Source organism: Triplophysa rosa, linkage group LG20 (genome assembly GCF_024868665.1).
Source record: "Triplophysa rosa linkage group LG20, Trosa_1v2, whole genome shotgun sequence".
NCBI classification, from domain to species: domain Eukaryota; kingdom Metazoa; phylum Chordata; class Actinopteri; order Cypriniformes; family Nemacheilidae; genus Triplophysa; species Triplophysa rosa.
Genome location: NC_079909.1, coordinates 11,770,417 through 11,789,372, shown reverse-complemented (window position 1 = coordinate 11,789,372; position 18,956 = coordinate 11,770,417). Strand labels below are relative to the sequence as shown.

Below are 18,956 nucleotides of genomic sequence, written 5' to 3'. Positions count from 1 at the left end.
AGAGCAACTTTAAAAGGCAAGATGGGATAAGTTGTATTCTGTATGTGTTTGTGTGAATGTGTTTTACGTTTGTACCTGTACAGTGCTTTGTTTGATCTCGTTGCTGCTGGGGGAATTGAGTCCCGTGGCCTGCTGGAGGATAAACTGGCGTGCTGCCTGGAGGGCCTGTGAACACAAGAGAGGAGCAAAAAGAACACAGTGGTGAGCACTACACATATACACCTTTGCACTTTGCTTACATTTCCTCAAAATCACAGGAGAGATACATTTAGCAGTACACGGCAAGGCACCACCTGCCAAACCGAGTGTATGGGAGCCTTTCCTAACAGGTACACTAGTTCCAGAGAGGAGCTTTCTCCTCTGACCGAGAGAGGGAAAATGCCACATCATTCTTTCTGTGTAACTCTACCGCACCCTATTTTTTCTCTAACGCAGATCATCTCTCCACAGTTGCCTGTTTCGAGATCCGTTCCACATCATAGGCCAACAGCCTGATACCCGGTGTACGAATGACAGCAGTATTTGTCCGGACGTTGGAATTCCAACACATCTATATGTCCGATGGCAAAACAGAGTTTTCAAAACAAAAACCATCAGGCAACAGTAAATCAATGGGCGAACAGCTTTATGAAGAGCGCTATCAGGATGCACATTTGCTTCCTGGCCCTGAGGAGAGAGAGGAAGGTTACATAGTAAATATTGATTTATGAAAAGATGGAGGGGGTGAAAGCGCTCGGTTAAAAAAAAGACTACTCAACGTAAATTCTCATGGTTGCTTATATGCATATGCTGAAAAAATGCCAGTTTTACATGTTTTAAACCTACTTGTCCTCTGTAATAATCTGGGGGGTAATTGTGTTGCTCTTCTTTAGTTTGTGAGACATTGGAGCTCTCAGTCATGTTTTATTTAAATAATTACCAACTTAGATATGGCTTTTCCAAATCTTAAAAGTTTCCATTTGCTGTTGTTACAATCTCACTGCTCCTTTTATCTCAATTAACATATCAAACAAACTTGTGTATTGTCTTGCCTATGGGTCAGCTTGATGGCAAATTCATACATTCGTTTCAGTCGCAATGATTCACTGTCATGAAAACATTTAGCACTGATCTGATATCAGTATTAAACTGTAAGAGCTAATAGCCATTATATCAATTGCAGAAGTATTTATGAGCTAAATGTGGGGGAGGATGTATTTCAAAACCCAGTCCAACACCCTCAAAATAAATGGTGCCAATCCATTTAAAAGAGATACACCTCTGTCTCTTTTATTGTACAAGGGTGGGTGGGGGTTCCAGAGAGAGAGAGGGCTGATACAATCGGCAGAGAGAGAGAGAGAGAGAGAGAGAGAGAGAGAGAGAGCATGCAGTGGTCGGTGGGATGAAAACCATCTGTATCAAGAGCACTTGCTACTTTTGCTGAGGTCGCGGTTGAGTGGCGTGCGCACACACGCGTTCACCAACGCACGCACATGCTATGCAGAAGCCCCATCCATCTGTGCACATGACCTCAGTGGAGGGCTGGATAAACTAAAGTGACCGACAGCACCTCTCATCTATGACTAGTTCTGAGATTACACACTCCACTTTAAAGCATGTGGTGTAAATTACTTCTCACACACATACACACACACGCAGACCAGATGGTCGTCTGGAACAATAATCAACAAAATTTGCCAAAACTGCTGCACTGATTACCATTATATTAAAATCTTGTTTAATTATCATAAATGTCACAATTATTTGAATATAATAAGTGGTATTGAGTGCACATGTTTAATCCAAAGTAACTTTCACGAACAGCCCTTATGAAGCAAATGTAATTACATTTCTTAACATTAAGAGAATGTTATTTGGGTGACATGACTGGGTCACCTCCAGGTACGACCACCCATAAAAATAAAATTTTAAGCTGTTCGTCAAGTTCTTGCTTGGCTTCTAAAACTTTTTATTGTATTTTTTCTTCTTTTTGGAGCTTGGCGGTATAAATCACCATCCACTTTTGTTCTATAGAAGGTTTTGTTGTATTGAACAGTTCAGACATTCTGCCTAACATCTCCATTTATGTTTCACAGAAGAAAATAGCACTGGTTTGGACAGACATGAGGGTGGTAAGTAAATGATCACAACTTTTCATTTCAGGAAAATTATTCTTTTAAGGGGTAAGGCACAATACCCATTGAAGAATGGGTGGTCACCACGGCTGGTCTCAATCATGACCGGAGACGGGGAAAGAGGTTGGCTGCACTAAACGGGCCCGAAAGGAGAAGACGGTTATCCAGCGTCTGGGGCGGTGAGCCCTCTCTCTGAGCAACAGGGGAGAGGCTCCATTCGGCTGGTGAAGCTATTGAGTCTGACTTGCCAATGTTATTGCTTTCACGAACAGCGGAGGTTAAAAAAAGATTTGGAACACAAACAGCAAAAAAATACTTTATAACTTCCATCCACACATCAAACAGGGAGCAAAAACAAATCCAGATTTCAAAAAAGAACATCTTTTCGCTAAGCTACTTTCATCTCCTATCTCTTTCTCTCTCATCCACCCAAAACCTTGTGGCATTCACTGGTGAGTACTGCACCTTTAAAGAAAATATGAGGGAGGCCACTGCTGGCCGGGCCCAACAACAGTTCCATTGTGCTGTTGAGTTAGACAGGTTTTATTGCAGTACGGAGCAGGCGGTCGGACGAGCGTGAGGGAGAGAGAGTAAGAGAGAGAGGGGAAAGGGAGGTTGAAGAGGTCAGCGCCCAGCTTGGCGGCCCGAGCTGCACAGTGTATGAGTTCTTCTGACTTGTCATCAACAGCCCCCCCCCCCCGTAAATCAACACTCCTGACATTGCCTTTAATAACAGAGCATTTTTTAATTCAGCAGGGTCATGGGGGGTATGGATGGGGGCTCTCCTTGCCCAGCACCCAACCTGTTTTCTCTTTCTTTTCCTTTTCTCTCACCCCTCTCGGCCTCCCCTCTTTAACAGGCCTTGGAAAAAATGGCTGACAACTGGGTTTCTTTTCTTTTTGCAGGAGAGAGAGCGTGGGCGTGGGAGGGGCCCCTCGGGTGAGGGTCCATTATGGGAAAAGAACAGGGAAGAATTCGTTTTGGCATAAGCACATAGTACGAATCTCTCTCTTGCACTCTTTCTCTCTCTCACGGGGTTGTGACAGTCGAGTCTGCGTGCTTAGACGTGCCTACGTCCAATAATAATACAACAGATGAGCTACTCTGGATGGACGTTCCAAAACAATGCTGTAAAAAACACAAACATGGTTGATTGCACGCCCCTTTCCTGGATGTCCCAGCTTCTATTCATTATGCTCAGGTTGCTTAGGTAAACAAGACTAGGAGGTGATGAATCGGATCCCTAATCGGCCTGTGTTTGTGAGAGTTAGAATGAGGGAGAGGGCAGAACACGGGGTGCTCTCTCTCTCCATCTCTCTCCTGTAAATCTAAACAGTGAAGTCGGCTCCTCCATGGACAGGTGGGCACCATATGCTGGAATGATCCATCATCGCTGACAGAGAACCATTGTTGACGCCCGCAACGTCCCCCCCACAACCTCCCCCTGTAGAAAAACAGAGCCCCAGCCCACGGTGGGCCGTCCATGGGTGTGGGTGGGTGAAACGGCAGTGGAGTGGCGGGGAGAGGCTCAGGGTGGCATGAAGGGTCAGAGGGAATCATGTTACTGGAGTTGGCTGATCTTGAGCTGTGGACAAACTGAGACAGCCACTGTGTGATGAAGGCAGCTCAAGAGATATGGACGGAGACGAGGGTGGATGAAAAAAAGGCTGGGAGGTAGAAAAAATTCAAAGAATTGAAAGAAAAAAATCTTGGGTTTATTTGGGGGTTAAGGGGGGAGACAAAACCATTTTGAAGGAAGAATATACAGCTCAGAAGTTGCTCTTTTATAGCTCAGCTTTAACATTGCCATAAATGTCTCTCTTAAAGGGATAGTTCACCCAAAATTGAATATTCTGTCATCATTTACTCACCATCTTGTCATTTCAAATCTGTCTTTCCAATGTCTTTCTTCCGCAGAACTCAAAAGATGATATTTTGAAGAACGTTGGTAACCGAACAGCGGTGGTACCCATTGACTTGCATTGGTTGCCGTTGTTCGGTCACCAACATTCTTCAAAATATATTTTTCTGTGTTCCGCAGAAGTCAGTCAAACAGTTTTAAAAAGATGAAAAAAGGGTGAACAAATAATCACAGAATTTTCATTTTTGGGTGAACTATTACTTTAAAAAACTGTTTTGTTGGCACACTGCGCAATGCAGAAGCACTGCTCCAATTATTTAGTTTTCCAAGAGGTTTATTATAAAATGTTTGAGGTCAATTTTTTTTATCACAGACATTAGTGTCTAAGCACAGTCTGAGACATAAATACTCTTTTGAAACACATGACGAAACGCAAGATAACTGAAGTCTATTTCTCAGGAGAGCAGCCTGTTTAATCTCAATGCTGTCTATAAGATTTTAAAGAGATCTCATGTCTTTACTGAGGCCCTCACTTAAAAATAAAGAAAACCAGCAGGCTTAAGCAAACTTTTCCATTTGTTTTGCATTTACATTTAATCTCATTGCTGTATAAGAGAAAGTGTGGTCCTGTTAACACTAAAGGAATAAACTTTATAAAACAGACACCGCTGCTTGCTGCAATCCACCAATCAAACCCTTGCCTCTCTGTTGACCTCCAATCAGAGTTAGATATGATGTGCAGTTATTTATAGTTGGCCAGATAAGACCCTTTTAACAGAGGTCAACACAGTAACAGTGGTCGCCTCCCTCAGGGCAGCGGCGCTACGTTTTTAATTCATTCTTAAATAAACCTCTGTCAACATGCTCCACTTACACTCTGCCTTCTACTGCCAAACGGCATATTTACCCCGATACGGAGCTGATTTGAGGTATTATGACACACATCATGACTTGACACAATAATGCTTTTGTCCCATGTAACTTTTTCACGACAAAGAAAAATACAGAAAGAGATACGATGGGATAACAGAACAAAAAAGCCTGGGAAGAAATACTAACGTATAGCTCATACATTCGATTTCAGAGACTGTTCTTCTAAAGTTCTTTATGATATTTAACAACAGAAATAAAACAAATTGCACACGTGACAAATCTGGGAACATCAGTGTGAGAATATTTAGCTTGAAAGAAAAACCTGAGCTGCTGTCTAGGAGATTTTAAAGATCTCATTTTTGATCGTTCTTTCCTATGAGTTATTTGTGCACAAAAAAGAAGATTTTTTTAAGTCTGTCTGTGCTTTGCGGTGAAATCTAAGTCCAAATACGTAAGGTCAGCTTTCTTTTAAAACGAAAAAGTGCTTGAAATGTGCTCTGTAATTTGTTCACACTGTTTAGGAAAGCAACAGGGTGTGCTCTTCATGAGTAATATTACCTACCTCATGCAACAACTGCATGCACGGATAGATGTGGTCAGACACTTTACAAACAGACCCAAGTCCACCTTCAAAAAAGCCTATTTTAAGGGTGTGAAGACAGAATTTATTTCCAGTTCACAAAATAGCACTTCATAAATAACTAGCAAAAGGATATTTGTTGCCACTCAACATCATCTGTGTTTAAAGCGGAACTGGAACGTGAAGAAAAAAAGTCACCTCCACCAAAAGAAAAGGAACTAAACTTAACCTTCTTTCAGCGGTACAAACCGGGAAGACTTGTTACACTTGGGTGCTTTTGTTCAGCATGCACCCTGCATGATAGCCACCTCCAAACCTGGAGCACGGAGAGAGACAAAGGCTCCTTTTTTTCCCAACTGGTACCATTCAACCTTAAAGGAAAAGTAAAGCTTTGCCAAAGCTGCTTCTTTTGAGTTTTAGGCTTTATCCTCCTGGAATTAGGAAGTTCGGCTTTCTCCTTATAACGTCTTATAATGAAGACTTGAGCTGTTTTTGTTTGCTTGCATTGGGTAGCGGTGGAAAAGAGGGAGAGGAATTCACTTTCCTTTTTTTTGTGAAAAAAGGTTTCACAAATGTAACACAAGCCAGCATCCAAAACGTCACTAGGATTTGGTAAAAATAATCGCACCTGCTTGTACAACCTCTGAGCGGCTACAGGCACACAATTTGCCCGCTCCTTTCTTTCCGCCCCTCATGACAGCGGCTTTATGACTCACGGGTGTGACAACTCGTGGGATTGCTTTGTATCTGAATGGCATATTTACGTGAAGCGAGGGCTTCGCTAGCGGTTGCTTGTAATGTATCAAATGCATCACTGCCAGCTGCCAGAGGAATCCAGCACTGCAGACCGTGCAGGGCCGCAGACTCGTGGCAGGCCAGACTGTTTGTCCACACAATCCAAAGTGTTCCGCATCATCACTTATGGACCATCAGCCAGCCATCTCTGTAAGTTTCCACAGAGGCTATCGTATAATAGCTCCGTTCATAAAGTTGAATTATCGTCTGCAGGAGAACCAGACTTACTCTATTTTAATGCTGGAACACAGCTGGTGACCAAATGAGCATCGTCTAGAGCGGCAGCAGTCAGACATATTGGGCCTGTTAGCAGCTGTCCACCCCGGGCTACAGAGCGAGGTGTGGGCTGCAGGACAGGGGATCGGGTTTACAGGCCCGGGCCAAGGTTTCGTAGATCTTAACTTGGTCCCCATGACTCATTACAGTCATAGCCTGCAGAGCTGTCCAATTTCACGGTGGGTTACAAATAAACTGCACTTCTGACCATATTTCTCAGCTTTTTTCCCCTCTCTGCGCTTTTGGCCAAAGCTGGATTTAATTTGCCACTTCCTGTTCCATCATGCGGTTCGCAGTCTCTCTCCGTCACTTGTCACATTTGTTTTTGTTTAAATCTATTAGAATGCTGATCTCAAAAATCGAAAAATCAGGGGAATTATTTAATGCCGGAATTATTCCTGCAAGCTTAAAAACGCTGTCGTCTTTTCCTATTTAATGTAATGTTTCCGCAATATAAAGCACATGGCGAAACCTTAAAATTTAAACGGCTAGAGCAGACTCCCATTGGCCATTAAAATGGGGAAAGGGTGAGCTGGAGCCAAGGCAATAAAAAATAAAACTAAGAGAGGAAAAATCTTCAAAATATACTGTAATGTTTGAACACCCTGACCACTTTCAGGTCTATTTTACATCCTATTTTTCACAAAGAGGACCTGTTCGAAAATTGCTGCCTCTGCTGCTTTCCAGATGTGCAGCGTTCCACACCTCAGTCCCCAAAAATGTTAACAAAGTAAATACGGGCTGCAACATGATAGCAGCGACGTTTCGGATGTCTGAGATATTTTGTTTTGAAAACTGTGAAAAAGATTCCAAGGATTGCACGGCTGTTGAACTCATTAGGGGACGACAAATGGTGAAAGAAGCTCAGATGAGCTCACATGTACCTGGTGTCTCTCTCTCTCCCGCTCACAGCAGTAACTTATCCCCATGTTCCACTTTGAAAGAGCAAAAGAGGAAGTGTAATCCACTATGGCTGGGCTCTCTGGGCATCATTACCTCGTTGCTGGCACCGTGAGACGGCCTCGCTTTGTAGTGCCGAGGACCGCAGCATTAGCAGAGTTCAGGGCTGAGACAGAAAGAGAGAAAAGTGAGAGCTCAGAGAGTTCACGATACGGGTCATCTGTGAATCCTCCAGCCCCAGCAGCCGCGCCGTCGTCTAATTGATGGCAATTGCACGGCAGTTTTGCTGTGGTTTTCTTAACACCGCCCTTTTGGCAGCCAAACAAAGTAGTACTTGATAGGGTTTCAACCTCTCTCTGCTGCGCGCATTGCAAAAACTAATAAGCAAAAATGGAGTTACAAGGTCCTGTCATATCTGAGAACTTTTCAAGATATTGGAGAGAGTGCTTTAGTGAATCTGTAGGGATGTGCTGGAGCTGTGCTAAAGGTGTTAGGGTGTGATATGAGTCAAAGCTCCAGTGACCTACCCCATTGGCTCTCACCGAAATGGGAGGATGTCCAAAACCATCCTCCGCCCTCCGCAATCTGTCCTACAAACACACACACATGCTAAGCAGACTGACCCGATCTCCCTGATGAGGATACCACTAACTGGCAGCGGGGATCCTGTCCAAAGCACACATATGGAACGCATTTCTTTGTTATTATTAAAATAGAAAAAATTAATAATAACGCACACAGCACGTTGCCAAAAGAAAGCCTGCGAGAAAAAAGACATGCACAGTGTATTGTTTAAACAGAGGAACACCATGTGAACATTCAAAACCGCTCGCTTGGAAATGCACCCCGTCTCGTGGTCTTAGAGGGAACAAATAAGAAAAAAAACGTGTTTTGAGTTTAGTTTTGATTTACACCTGGTAGTGGATAAAGCTACAGAGATACAGATCTGGAGAAAATAATAAAAGGGGGTAAATGGTACACAGACCGAAGAGTTCATCGTTTCTCGCTGCATGCGTTTAAATGGGAGTGAGGTGGTGTGTGTGTGTGCATGAGTTAGGGGGGAATAAATCCTACTGAGCGGAAACAGAGTGTTATGAGGCCACGTCTCACATCTCTGTGCACAAAGACCAAGAAAAAGAAAGGAGAGAGGGAGAGGGAGAGAGAGAGAGAGAGAGAGAGGGGGAGTATTGCCATGTCCTGAGTAGAGATGTACAAAACTTCTTTAAAACACTCCAAAAGTGCTTTGAAGACAACACATTTACAGACGTAACATTTTAAAAAGGGTTTCACAAAACGCCAAATATAGTCCCAGCACCACTTAAAATATTAAAAAAAATGAAGAAATATATGTATATTAAAAATAGTTTTTAAGTCACTGGACCATCTGGACCAGATTCACTGGACCAGATTCATCTGTAGTTTAAACTATCTTTTTTCCCCACACACCCAAGTCCGCCCAATCAAATTCTCCAAAGCAAACAATGTGTAAGCGGCCGTTATAAAAGGCTAAACATGCTCGACCACAAATGCTCTAAGCACGGACAAAGCAAACAGTTTCTTTCACGTGAAAGCAAACCTTCAACAAAACCAAACCAGCACCAGGTTTCACATGTTCTTCATCAATATTCAATTACATCAGTAGCATCAATCTATATCATCAGTCATCTGTCGCTTGGCACAAAGCAGCCTTCATCTCGCCTCTATGTGCACCCTTGGCCATTAAGGAGAAGAAAAACAGAAACCAACATTCTGTCTTTTCTCTTCTACGACGCCTCTCCCTGTTGACTTTAGTTTCTTTTTAAGATGGCAAACACAAAGAGCAAGCAGAGGCAAGCTAATTAGCAACACTTAAAAAGGGATCTGGCTTCATTGTTTGCGGTCCCTCGCCCTCACCAGTTACCAGGGCAACAACTTTGAGAGTGGCGCTGCGCATATTTCTTTTTTCTTTTTTTCCTCGTCTTCTTTTTGTTTCCCCTGGGGGTTCTCCATTTTTTTGAGCCCGGGGAGGACCATTGGGAGGACAGAGATGAAGAGCGGAGGGGTCCCTTAAGCCGTATACAGAGAGGGGCTTCTGTGATAGCGTAGGGTGAGGTCTCTGTGTTGCACAGCACAATAACAAGTTCTAAGTGGGCTTGAAGGCAAGGAAATTGGTCTTGGTGAGGCTGTACGTGAGCATGTTTATTAGTTGTAAATTTTGATCATATTCAGAATGGCAGCATATTGGGACCTAGCTCCAAAAAGGACAAAAATGTTTACTATTAAAACAGACAACATGACTCAAACTCAGACACACAAGAAAAAATACAAATGCAGCCTTATAGCTGGATTCAAATCTAGTCAATGACAATTTAGATACCATAAATTCTATATTTGTGACCCTGCCTGTAAAAACAAGTTCAACCAGTTCAAGTCATTTTTTGTTTTCTACACAAAACATTCTTACTATTCTTTGATATTGACTGAGTAAGACCATGTCAAATATTAAAATCAATGTTTTGGAAGCCAACCTCTGGTATTTTTAGTGCAAAATAATAAAACGTAGTGTCAATAAAAGCATTAATACCAGTATTTCAGATGAAAACATGAGTATTGTATCTTGAAATCATTTACAGCGATAAACACGATAAACTCAAATTGAGTTACAAAAGTAGCTCCGCTATTTTAACGTTAAATATCTAACAAAGGAGTAGTTCACTTCACAATTTGCACCCATTGACTTTCCATAATAGGAATAAAAAATACTATGATAAAGTGAATGGGGGCACATTTTGAAGTGAACTACTCCATTAACATTTTTATGGTTAAAACTTGTCCAACTTAATGCCACGAGTATGAATAAACAATGACAGTTTTTATTTTTGGTTGCACTGTTCCTTTAAGAGGTTAAAACAGGTACCGGTCACTAACAATTTAATCTCTTTCCACCTCACCTGTTGACTAAAGCTGGGAGGGCAAAAACACATGCCAATTAATGTCAATTAAAGCTGTTGTTTCCTAATGTGGAGTCCAGTAGGAGATGTAGTCAGAGAAATGTGGTCAGAGTAAAATGAGCCCCTTAACACTCTCTTCAAACTAAAATTCCCTCCCCAACCACCTCCTCCATCCTTTTTCTCCACTTTAACTATTATCTAAATCTCTCCTCACTCCATACTGCTCACTAAATTCATTCTCCTGCACTCTTTTTTTCCGGCCCCCTTCCTTTCTCTCCTCCGCTCTCTCTCTCTCCAGTGGTTTGTCAATCAGCTCTGAGGGAGCCGTACCTCCAAATGCCCACACATTAGTATCCAGCTGAGAATCTTTCATAATCGCCATGGTGACTAGAAGAAGGTCAATGCTTGATGTGCTTCAAGCATTGCCTATGAACTGGCCGGGCCGTGGAAATTACAGGCGCGGAATAAAAGGTGGCTTTGTGGCACCACTTTAGACAGTGGGATGTGAGTGTTTGTTGGTGCTATTGTGTGTGAATCTGTTTGCTAAGGACCAGAGGCTAAATGAGGGCTTGTTAGTCAAGGGACAATATATGATAAATAAAACTTTAGCACTTTGCAGTGCAACAGGAAGTGGAATAATGGGACACAGACTCAAATATATATTACATTCATAGCAACTGATTCACTTTTTTAGTTTTACATCTGCGTAGACATGTTTTAAAAACTGTTTTGTGGTACAAAAATGTCATAAATGAATTAAATAAAATGTTTATTTTTTATTCATTCATATTTAATGTAATATTACACTGATTTAAATAATTAATAAATATTTTAGCATTTGATCATTAATATTATTCAAAAAGATAATATTATCTTTCAAAAAATATATGAGCCAAAACCTAATTTCACGTCTCATTGTGACAATTATTCCCATGTGATTCTGTGAGTCTATTGTAAATGTGATTTGTGTTGGGTGCTACTGTGGTCTGGCTGTGCATTTGGAACTGATCTGAGCACAGCTGTGCTGTGCTGGCACTTCTTCTAAGATGCTCCAGCAGACGCTCTAGACAGACACGAGACGAAGCGGCCGTGCATCTCCACAACTGCTCCTAATGTGACTTCAACTGTCCTTCGGAGTTAAACTGAGTCCACACAAAGAAAAAATAGCAAACCAGCGTCCTCTCCACACACACGCACGTACACGTATGTAAATGCAGACTAACGGCGGTACTCTTTAGCCTTCTCAAAGGTTTCCCTGGAAAAGCCATAAATAACTTTTATTAGCCTCCCATAAATATGACATTCCCACATTCCAGAATTAGGACTTGATGTGTGAAAAAATCATTAAATGAAGAATATGAAATATCTCGGAGCACATGTGAAATACATTACGCTTCGTACAGCTCTTAGTACTTATAGAAATGTGCACGTGCAACCAATCCTGGACAGGACATTACGTGACAGTCTCATTACGTTACTTTATTCATGACATAGAGTGTGTTACAGTTTTGCACAAAACTGCACCATGTATGTGAGAAAATAATTGAAGTTATAAATTTATGTTGGCTAGTATTAAAGTAAGAGGTCATTGAAAGAACCTCTTCACTTTTTAAAACTTCTCCTTTCTTAATCTTGCAAGAAGCTCAAACCCACGCCACCTTTTCCATTGTACTAAAGGAAACCAGCACGCTGGAGGTCTTTTTGTATTGCTGCCGCATCTATTGAGGCGACCTAAAGATGCTAGGCAACTACCCTGCCCTGAAACTCCCCTCAAAACCCCTCACCCTTGCACCTCGGTCACCACCAGCGTTTGGTGACCCAGCTTGACCTTTCTTCTTCATCACCCTCCGTACAATGGGATGCGTGACAATTAAAAGTGCGGAATGCTTTTACGCGATGACACCCTTCAATGGGCTGACAATGTTCGATTTACTGGATGTTATTTGCCTGGCCCCTATCACCTTGCATCCTTGTCTAAAAAGACTTATGCTCCCCATATTTAAGCCCACCGGTCTCCACCTCTCTCCTTTTCTGTTCGTTTCCCCGATCGGCCGCGGTTGGTCAAACGAGCTTCATTTCACACGAGGACGTGATACGGCCATTACTGTTCGCTGAGTGCCGAACAGAAGGCCATTTCCCAACATTAATGAGACCGGAGAGAGGCCAAACACCCCGACTGTCAAGCCGTTCAAACTTCACTTCTACCTCTTCTCACCGCGCTTAGCATTTCACACATAGAAACCCAATTAAAGCATCTAGACTGCCTCACAGGTACCCGCGATCGGCCATCGCCATCTGTGGACTCCAAATCTGAGATCTATACGGTACATGTCTTTATCCACTCCTCCCATCTGTGCCATAGACAGTTTAATTAAAGCTACCATTACGACCAATTTGCAGAGTCCATTATGAGCTCTTAATGGGGAACAGCGCCGGAGAAAACAAAGAGCACAGAGACGGCTAATTCTGAGTTGCAATAACATAAAAAGGGGGGTGGTTATGATACAGTGACCACAGACAAACCATGAGCATCCTTTACAATAAAGACCAAAGAACAACAAAATAGAGAGTATAGACATACGCAAAGATACTCCCAAAATTTAGCTCAAGTCTACACTAGAAATAATGTGGACTGGTTGGTTTTGAGCAGTCAAAGATGTCCGATGCTTCAAAAGTGATGAGCAGTACCAAATTGTAACAGTAAACCTGCATCAAACACAGTAGGGAATATACAGTATATACTACTAGTCAAAAGTTTGATTACTTGACAAAAATGTTACTGTTTAAAAATCTTCCCAGGTTGAGACCTCAAGATGCTTAATGTGATAAAATGCCAAGTGTACGATTCTATTCAAGTGTGCAAATTCTATTCAAAGGGTGCCACTTTGAAGATACTACAATATAAAATAGAGTTAATTTATTATGAATTTTTAAGTCAACATAATACCCACTGTTACAATTCTGTTATTCCAATAATGTGATGGGTTTACTATTATTCTAAAATGAGGAAATAATATAAATAGGGAATACAGTAAGTGATCCTAAACTTTTTACTAGTAGTATATATATGTATTAAAATGCGGGAATCCCTGTCACAGATGCAAGTCAAAATAAAACAGAAAGGAGAACAGGAAGCGAGAGAGACAGTGAAAAGCATCTGCTATCTCCTGTCTGTAGTCCTACATCTGATCAAAAGAGCCAGAGGTTTACACGATGTGGTCTCCATATGCACTTCTCTAGCTCCAAACCATAACCAATGTTCATCTGTCAATGTTTGTTCTTCTCTTAATGATCAGCTCATCTCAAGTGCACAGCGAGACGTTAGTCTGCCTTTCCGTTTCTCTCTTGTGTGTTTCACATCTCCAATATCTTCCTCCTCTCGCCACACATCTTTCTCAACCTTCTACTATTTAGAGAAGTGGTTGCTTGCCCTCTCACTCCTACCAAGTGCTCAACCCCCCAAAAACCAATGAAAGATCCAGAGCATTAGGCCCTCCAAGTGGTCCATCATCATTTTAGCATTTAGTGTAATAGTCAATTTCTAAAAAAAAAGGAGATAAAAGAACCTGATTCTTTTTAGAAAAACACTCATTCTTTAAGCAAGAGAAGGGTCAACATGGTGCTTCAGCAGAGCTAGTGTGAACCCAAAGATGCAACCTGCTACGCACCATTCAGGGCACTTTCTATCGAAATGCTCACTTTGAAGCAAAACCACTGGCCTACTGTAACCTAAAGAGAGTGAGAGGGAGATAAGACCTCCAATTAAAGAAAGAGAGAAGCAATAGAGAGGTCTGACAGGGCCACCTCCCCCTGCCCGGGCAGCACTACACCGTACACTGGCTGCCGAGCGGGACCATTTGATGTGAAGAACACTCAAGGGATTGAAAAACAGAAAACCCTTGCTTGGATTCCTGGCTTTGTGCAACAAGAGGATGAAATTCTATGAGGACTCCACTAGTGTGCACTCTTGTTTTTTCTCTCCACCTCTCCTGTCTTCCTTTTTTTTACAAAGCAAAGGGTTTTGCTGGTATTGGGGTTGTGAAGCAGACAAGGAACATTCCTCAGGGGGGCCCAGGCGCCCTTTCTTGACACATCTCAGCGTTACACTTTCTTCTCCCCTCCCTCCGTTGTTCCCTCTCTCCTAACACTTCAGCTCCACTCTCCCCCTGCCCTCCATCTTTCTCGACCCTCTCTCTCTCTCTCTCTCTCTCGGACTCCTCTACCGGTATCTGTTTGTACCCATCCCAGAGAAATATTTTATTGCTCATAGGTTGCTCTTAGTTTCCAACTTGATCTCAAGTTTGTTAGAAATATTTGAGTTTATATTGAAATCTGAAAACTCTGATATGTCATTCTTCTTCACTTCTCCCAAAATGGCCGCATTCAACCTGCCTTCAAACCACCAACTCATCTCTGCGCTCTCCCGTGTTCACCCGTCGCCCTGTCGCTCGCCCTCCCTCGCTCTCCTTCCCGTTCGCATTCTCCATCACTCTGCTGGGCTTCTGTTTGTTTGGTAAAGTCTGTTGAGTCTTTGACGTCTGTAGATGCCTGTGATTTCTCCCAGGCTCCCGAGGGGCCCAGGGAGAGAGCGCTTTGTGTTCTGACAACACGGGCCTGCAAAAAAGACCTGGGACTGTTTTTCTGCTCCAGTGCTTTCTTGGCAGGGTGTTTAACCAGTATCGCTGAGCAGTGCCGCTTCCAGGTGAAAGATTTGGGCTCGGAGGAGGACACCAGACAGAGGAAAAACAGCCAACGAGAGCTAATAAATAGAATAAACAGTGAAATGCGAGCATGTTAGCGTGGAATTGAATAATGGGAGGTGTTTACTGTTGATATTTTTTAACAATGTCAGAGAGAAGCGAAACGAAGCACAACAAAGTGTGACATCTATTAAACTATGCATACTTCCCAGGTCTGTACTTCTGGAGATCTATACTTCTACTGAACTCACTGCATTACCAGCGAAGATCTTTATAGATGGTTTCATCGGACGCGAAGTTAACTTTTGGTTTGTTTATTGGTCTGGCTAGTAGATAATAATATAACTATTTATATTTTATTTAATGTATATTAATATGAATTTACAGTATATTCATATTTTATTGTATAATAATAAAAAATAACTTTTGTTGTATGTTAATTTTAATAAATAAACAATTTGTTGAATGGTTTGTGTAACTTTGTTGCATTTAAGTTTAGCCAAGTAACGGTTCTTCTTCTGGCAACCCAAAATAATACTGGCTAAACATACTTTTAACTTGGTAGCTAATGTAATTTACTTATTTCTTTTGCTTGTTTTCAGAAATAATCTACAGGGACTCTATATGCCCTTTTCACAATGACGTCACTTAACTTCCGCCTTTTTGCAAAGCAGTGTATCATAACATCCGTCTTGCAACAAACAAGAAGAAGAAGAAGAAGAAGAAGAAGAACTTCCGTTTTGCCGTCGCGCTGGAATTTAACAACAGTGAGAAAAAAAACTGACAGAACACGTATTCAAGTACTTATCCTAGCACCTTCGCTAACACAAAAAGAAAAGAAAAGAAAACACTTACCTTCATAATCAAACAGGTACTGTTCAACGAAGAATTTGTGTCCTTTCTCTAGCTTTGATCTTGTCATTAGCGAAAATTTGTCTGCAAGACGTTGTACATCATCTAGCCGTATTTGTGGCAGATGTGCAAGCCACTTGGTAAACTCCATTCTGAGGCGCTAGCGGAAGTAACTTCTTCTTCTTGAGTTTTACTGGCGGTTGGCAAATCAGCATATAGGTGCATTACCGCCACTTTATGAACTGGAGTGCTAGCGGAAGTAATGATACACTGCTTCGCGGCAGAACGGAAGATGCGTGACGTCATGTGAAAAGGGCGTATTCTTTGCGGATGTGTACAGGAAGTCAAGTCTGGGCCACAAAAGTGCGCGTGCGCATGCGCAGTAATGTTTGTTTATGTTGTTGTTGCTTTAAAACAATCTATAGTATTTATTACAAACTATGAAAGTACAGGAACTCACATGTAGTCATTTTGTCTATAAACCCTCCCTGCATCTCTTAATAAAACAGCTGTCTGAGGTATAGGGTCGCAAGACATTAAAACTTGATAAATGGCTTTTTAGGAGCCTCTGCAATAATACCACTTTACTGCATGCTTTGCCATTTCAGAGCCTTCCTCATTAAAGCCATTTGTCTTCAAGGCCAAACTCTCCATTCATTTATAATCAAATGAGAGAACTTGAACTAATGCATTCATCATATTCTTATGAACAACTGTTATCTGAAAGAGAAACAGACCACAGATTTCTATTGCATTGCCACCCATATCAAGGGGTGCATTGCAATACTTGCTGGCAAAAAAACACATCTCATTTGAAGTAGAGAATGAGAAGAATATTTGGGATATCTCTCTGTGGACGAATAGGTCAGACCCGTGAGGGAATGTCATTCAGGCTGAGGCTGTGTAAAACAAAGTCGTGATTTTCATTCAGCCCAAATGAGGGTGAACGGTACGACACAACTGACCAGAAAACTATTCTATTCATTTTGTTGTGGATGTTGATTCCAAAGCAGCTGAATAGTGAATAAAACCATTTGTGCATTCGTAAATTTGCCATTTGAGATGGTGACAAGAGTTCAAGCAGACACCCTGGGGACATTCTTGTTTTTCGTCCTCAAAGGGACTCAGATAACACCAGAGCAAGTTTATTAAACTACAACTGGAAGAAGAGCAGATGTGTGCAGCTTCAATGCATAAGGCTCAAGGCCATGAAGAAATTAAATATACTTGCGCGTAAACATTGGCACATGCAGGCACATGCACACATTCTAGAGGCGCACAAGGTATTAGTGAATCCTTTTACATCTTAGAATCAGTTCATATTGGATATTTATTGAGTAATATTGTATATTTAACTGTGGATGATTGTTTCTTGTGGATGATGTGGATGAAACCAAATTTCTTCAAGACATTGTGTTATGAGCATTAGCTACACAACTGCTGCTTTCTATTTGCCATATTTTGTTTCTGCAAAAAATTGAAAACTTTTGTAGTACTAGGCTGTTTTTCTAAGAAAATTTTTGCCAGAGGTTTTTCTGGTCTGACACTACTATATAGCCAGTGGCAGCGAACAAATGAAAAACAAAAACGCAACATACGACTGACAGACTAAACGAACGGCTTCTGTTTTGACATGCTAAGAGGCTGCAAATTTATGTAACAAGCACTCTATAATCTTGCCATTGAGGAGCATGCAGTGAGCTTATCTTAGCGGAGAAATGCATTTAGTTCTTAAGCTTTCAGTGAAAGGACAGAGAACTTCAAGAGCCGCTCTTAAACAATTATGGCTAAATGGCAGTTTACAAATACACAAAAACGTTTTTTTCTTCTGACCACAAAGCAAAGCCTTCAAACTATGTGACGTTACTCTCTTATAGAGTGATAGTTAAGCTGTCTGTGTCCAGAAGACATATAAATCAGGAATATAGAGTATGTCAATGTTTGGACGTAACTTTACTGTTACTTTTACAAGGAGCTACTGAATGCCACCAAAGAGCAAAGAATTATGGGTCAGTGTGGCCAAAAAGTGAAAAAGGAAAATAAAGAGAGACGAGAGGAAGTAAAGTAAAGCGAAACAGAGTGTGGCATGTTTGACATTGGAAATGGTTTCGAGCAGAAGAAACTGGCAATTTCTTTCTCTTATTAAAGGCTTTGGCTCGCATGACCATGTACAGGTGCACTAACACCACACTGCAGATTTGGAAAGAAAGACCCCGTTGTGCATACAGCGAACTCTTCACACACACACACACACACACACACACACACACACACACGCACACACGCACACACACACACACACACACACGCACACACCACAGAGGATCGCATACATTCACATTCATTACATTGACTACAATTTTAAGCACTTATTTTAAAAATAAAAGAGCAATGCAAAGTTGTTGGCATTTTAAAAATAAAAGAGCAATGCAAAGTTTTGGCATTTTACAAACCAAGTTCTTTCCTTTTCTCTTTCTGTTCTGTATCGTGCTCTTGCATCATTCCTTGTGGCCATTCATGAGGAACTAGTGACTAGCACAGGCTGACAACTATTTTTCGATCTTTTGTTTTCACTTTAACTTTATTCCATTATGTGATGTCACATAATGAACGCAAGACATCCAAAACTCTTTGAGAAATAAATATTGTAACCAAACTAAATGACATTTGGGTTTTCAGAGGCCAAGTGTATTGTTCTTTATTATTGATATTCTATGCTTATTATCTATGCCAAGTCATTTTTTTACTCAATTTAGATACAATTAAGTCATTTACAAATTGTATATGATTAATTCACCTAAGATGTGTTATAATAAATGTAAAATATAGAAAAACATTAAATAGCATCAGTCTATTAGTGGCATATATACTTCATACCAGATAAATGTGTCAATCTGTTTTTTTCAATGCACATTAAGATAAATATCTGCTCAGAAATATTTCCAGACACACCTTCTGTTTCATTGATAACAAGGCCAGGCGTCTTATTAACCTTTGCGTCTGTGATGCATTTGGAAAAGAGTGTGAACAGAAAAAGTGAGAGTTTCAGCCAAGAGAGTCCGGGAAGTGAGGAAA

General features: G+C 41.4%; 1 protein-coding gene across 4 annotated transcripts in view; it reads right to left on the bottom strand.

Moving 5' to 3' along the window:
• Positions 1 to 18,956, bottom strand: part of foxp4 (forkhead box P4) — a 116,161-nt gene that overhangs the window by 58,571 nt on the left and 38,634 nt on the right. For all 4 annotated transcript variants that reach the window (XM_057362132.1, XM_057362133.1, XM_057362135.1 and 1 more), the window contains one exon: positions 76 to 165. In XM_057362132.1, the coding sequence (XP_057218115.1) occupies positions 76 to 165 (90 nt within the window). The remainder of the gene's footprint in view (positions 1 to 75; positions 166 to 18,956) is intronic.